The sequence below is a fragment of the Palaemon carinicauda genome, chromosome 1, assembly GCF_036898095.1.
Source record: "Palaemon carinicauda isolate YSFRI2023 chromosome 1, ASM3689809v2, whole genome shotgun sequence".
NCBI lineage: Eukaryota > Metazoa > Arthropoda > Malacostraca > Decapoda > Palaemonidae > Palaemon > Palaemon carinicauda.
The window spans coordinates 71,891,314-71,895,704 of NC_090725.1; the positions used below are offsets into that span (position 1 = coordinate 71,891,314).

General features: G+C 34.7%; 1 protein-coding gene across 1 annotated transcript in view; it reads left to right on the forward strand.

Moving 5' to 3' along the window:
• Nucleotides 1-4,072, forward strand: part of LOC137646509 (uncharacterized) — an 85,144-nt gene extending 81,072 nt beyond the window's left edge. Inside the window, exon 7 of the mRNA XM_068379643.1 lies at nt 3,272-4,072. Coding sequence (XP_068235744.1) covers nt 3,272-3,363 — 92 coding nt within the window. The 3' untranslated portion in view covers nt 3,364-4,072. The remainder of the gene's footprint in view (nt 1-3,271) is intronic.
• Nucleotides 4,073-4,391: the final 319 nt, after the last annotated feature.

Genomic DNA, 4,391 nt, shown 5'->3' on the forward strand with positions numbered 1-4,391 from the left:
AAAAAAGATAGGCATGGGTAGCCAGATCATCTAGAAACACTTTCCAACACTATAAAAATATAAGTTTTGCGACACTACTTGCCAATTCCTTACGGTAACATGACTAAGCAAAAAAATGCAAAACAAATAAAAAGGGGCACTCGTGGAAAAATGGCCATTCTAATATACGGCATTTCAGAAAAAAAAAATTTCAGCCACGTGCTAGGCAAACTATCAAGGCATATTTTCCGACAAATAAACATATAAATGAAATATTACTCTGTGATAGTTCCTTAGTACGTAGTAATTTTGAAAGAAATGGGAAAAAACGAAAAAATGGCAATCACAGGAAAATCGAACACATACTTATATATACGCCATATCTGGCTAAAAAAAAAATAGGCATGGGTAGCCAGATCATCTAGAAACACTTTCCAACACTATAAAAATATAAGTTTTGCGACACTACTTGCCAATTCCTTACGGTAACATGACTAAGCAAAAAAATGCAAAACAAATAAAAAGGGGCACTCGCGGAAAAATGCCCAACATTCTAATATACGGCATCTCAGATAAAAAAAAAAAGACATGCACGTGTTAGCCCAACCATCAAGGCACACTTTCTATCACATAAACATGAAAAAAAAATCAATAATATACGGCAATTCCTTACTACGTAGTAAATTTTTACAAATTATGAAAAAAAACAGAAATTGGCAACCGCAGTTAAATACCCAATATACCAATAACTACGTCGTATCTGACAAAAACAAAATCACGCATGGGTAGCCAGATCATCTAGACACACTTTCCAACATTAAAAAAGCAAAAGTTTTACGGCACTATTTCGCAATATCTTACGGAAAAATGACTTGGCAAAAAAATTAAAAAAAATTAAAAAGGGACACTCGCGGTAAAATGCCCGACATTCTAATATACGACATCTCAGATAAAAAAAAAGACATGCACGTGTTAGCCCAACCATCAAGGCACACTTTCTAACACATAAACATGAAAAAAAAATGAATAATATACGGCAATTCCTTACTACGTAGTAATTTTTACAAATATTGAAAAAAAAACAGAAATTGGTAACCGCAGTTAAATACCCAATATACCAATAACTACGTCGTATCTGACAAAAACAAAGTCATGCATGGGTAGCCAGATCATCTAGACACACTTTCCAACACTAAACAAGCAAAAGTTTTACGACACTATTTGGCAATATCTTACGGAAAAATGACTTGGCAAAAAAATGAAAAAAAATGAAAAAGGGGCACTCGCGGTAAAATGGTCCTCGTGGTGATGAACGACATTTTAACTAAAAAAAAAAACATGCACATGGTAGCCAAACAATCCACCAAGACTTTCCACAACTGATAACCTATACAAGTTGCACCATTCTACGACAATTTCATAATACGTAATAACTTTGATAATTATGCAAACTACCTCAGAAGGGTAAACTCGGACGCGAACGACCCCGACGCGTCTCAGAAATCGGGGAAGGAGTACAGCTACAGCAATGCACATCTGGACACTACTAGAGCGTGTAGGGGAGACACCTCCTGCAGGTCGATCACCCACAAATTCAGTCACAGGGGTGAGTCACGTGAGAAAAACCTGTTTTTTTTTGACGCTCGGGGTCGCAAACGACCCACCGTACCTATCCAGGGTTAATTTGTTCACATTACTAAGTGAACATAGAATTTATGTTTCATCTTTATTTTTCTTTAGGTAAATAGAAGAAGCAATTTTTTATAAAAGGAAAATAAATCATCCTGTTTATACTTAATAAAGACATTGCAAAGAGAAATTTCAAAATAGTTATATTATAGCCTGTATTGAAGGAAATGATTAATAACCTCTTGATCAAAATTTTTCTGACAAGGTCGGGTTTCCATTGTCGCTAAGTGCACAGCATTCTGTCAGTGGTTATTGTGAGGAACAAATGGGGCACAAGATACTGCTCTAGGAGTTATGTGGACTGATCAAGTAAAGAAAATTGCAGTAAAAGGAAACTTAAGCTAAGCAGATAGTCTATTGGTTCCGAGAGGTTAGACACTACATTCATCAGTTTGTCTAGAAGTTTGGAAAGGATGAGGTCGCCCGTACATATTCACCTTTGCTCTTTTACAGGGTGTTCTTTATATGTGTGTAACTTCACTCACCATAGGGAAAACAGTTTTTTTAGCAGATCAGTGAAGTCAAAATAATGTTGGGGCTGGTCACTATTTGGTTGGATGACCTCCTGGAAACACTAGCCTTGACAAAACAATGATAGGGGTTTTTTGTCATCTGGTTCTGATTCCCTTAGCATAGCAGGTGATTCCATCTAATTGCTCATGAATCTAGACTTTTACAGCTTCCTTACTTCTTAGGTGTATAAAAAATTCAGGCTTTTTGTAAACCACAATGTCTCTTAACCCTTTTACCCCCAAAGGACGTACTGGTACGTTTCACAAAAGCCATCCCTTTACCCCCATGGACGTACCGGTACGTCCTTGCAAAAAAATGCTATAAATTTTTTTTTTCATATTTTTGATAATATTTTGAAAAAATTCAGGCATTTTCCAAAAGAATGAGACCAACCTGACCTCTCTATGACCAAAATTAAGGCTGTTAGAGCAATTTAAAAAAAATATACTGCAAAATGTGCTGGGAAAAAATTAACCCCTTGGGGGTTAAGGGTTGGAAATTTCCAAATAGCCTGGGGGTTAAAGGGTTAATAGACATGTTTAGGACACAAGGGAAATGATCTACAGGACTTGGCCATCAGTGGTCAAGTGTCCGAGAAGGTTGTCATGCTAATTCAGTCTGCTTAGACGAGCCATTTTGAAGGTGGTTCACCCAAACACATCCGCTTAACATTTAGCTAACTGAGGACTTTTGGTGACATTCTGGAATCCATGGTTTTCACAACCCCCTAGATTTTCCTCTATAATTCTTAAAAGACAGTCTACTTCTGTTTTTTAGAAGGAAAATAATTGTTTGTTCCTTTTTATGTAAGTCAGTTTAAGAATATATTGATTACTAGGTTCATATTGTTAAAACTTTTCGTTTCCTTTTAGGAAAAGTTTAATTTTTGAGGCTTCCTCCTTTTGAAAAGAATTTCCATTCTTGTAATCAAATATAATTTGTATTGGCTTCCTGTGAATGGCGGTGTAGTTTATGCATGAAGCATTTGACTCAGTGCAAAATATGTTGCAAGGTGTTCATAAAATTTTATAATTTTCATGTTGCCAGAATTCATAATGGAAATTTTGTTTTCTCCTTAACTCTGTAACAGATTTGGTTTCTGCGGGACATGACCATTCTATAGGCCTTCTGCGTCTGGGTTCTCCTAGCCATGGCTGGACTCAGTACTGTGAGTTTACATAGATATTCTTATTCAGCACTGCCAATATCATTCATATTTTGTCAGTTAAATCATTTTGTTATTGCTGAAGTTTCAGAGTAATTGTTTTATTTTGATCTAACTTGGAAAGATTTATCATATTTTTTATTTATATCATAAAGGATACATATGTTAGTGTATGAATGCATGTGATGGAAGTGATTTCCATTCCAAATATGTTGTATATAATATAATATCTAGTGCAATAATAACACATTTTGAATGTTCAATTTTGGTTTAGATGTAGCGATAAAGTGACATGATAGTATCTTATTCTTGAAAAGTGTTTATGATTTTAGACTTTGCTGAATATTTAGATTATGTTAAAATGAGTGGTCATGTTTATTTCACTATTTTTATAAGAAAACACTGACAAATAGTTTGATTAGAATATTTATAGTTATGAATATGTAGTTTCTCATTGGTAATAACATTTTGCCGGTAATAACATTTTGCCGGTAATAACATTTTGCCGGTAATAACATTTTGCCGGTAATAACAATTTGCCGGTAATAACAATTTGCCATGTGGAATATTTTACTCTTCTGCCTTTCTAGTTGCCTCAATCTCTTTGTCATGAAATTTTTACCTAAGAGTGAAAAAATTGTCCTCTATATACAAATTTATTATTTCACATATCGTCACCCTCATAAACTAACTGCCTAAGTCATTTTCTCCACTTGTTGGGAAATAAAAAAGAAACCTTCTCATTTCCTAATTCTTTATATCATTGTCTTGAGTTTCAATTCACACATTCTTAATAGAAGAATTTGTGAATAGGAATTTGTTAATTGAAACTCAAGACAGTGATATAAAGAATTAGAAAATGAGGTTTTCTTTTTGATTTCCCAACAAGTGGAGAAAATGACTTAGGCAGTTAGTTTATGAGGGTGACGATATGTTTTATCTGTTATTGGTAAAGATGATAACGCTAGTACACCATATCAAATTAGCAAAATGATTGCCAGTGTGTCATCTGGAGGGTACTGGGTAAGGGTAAGCTCCCTGTAGA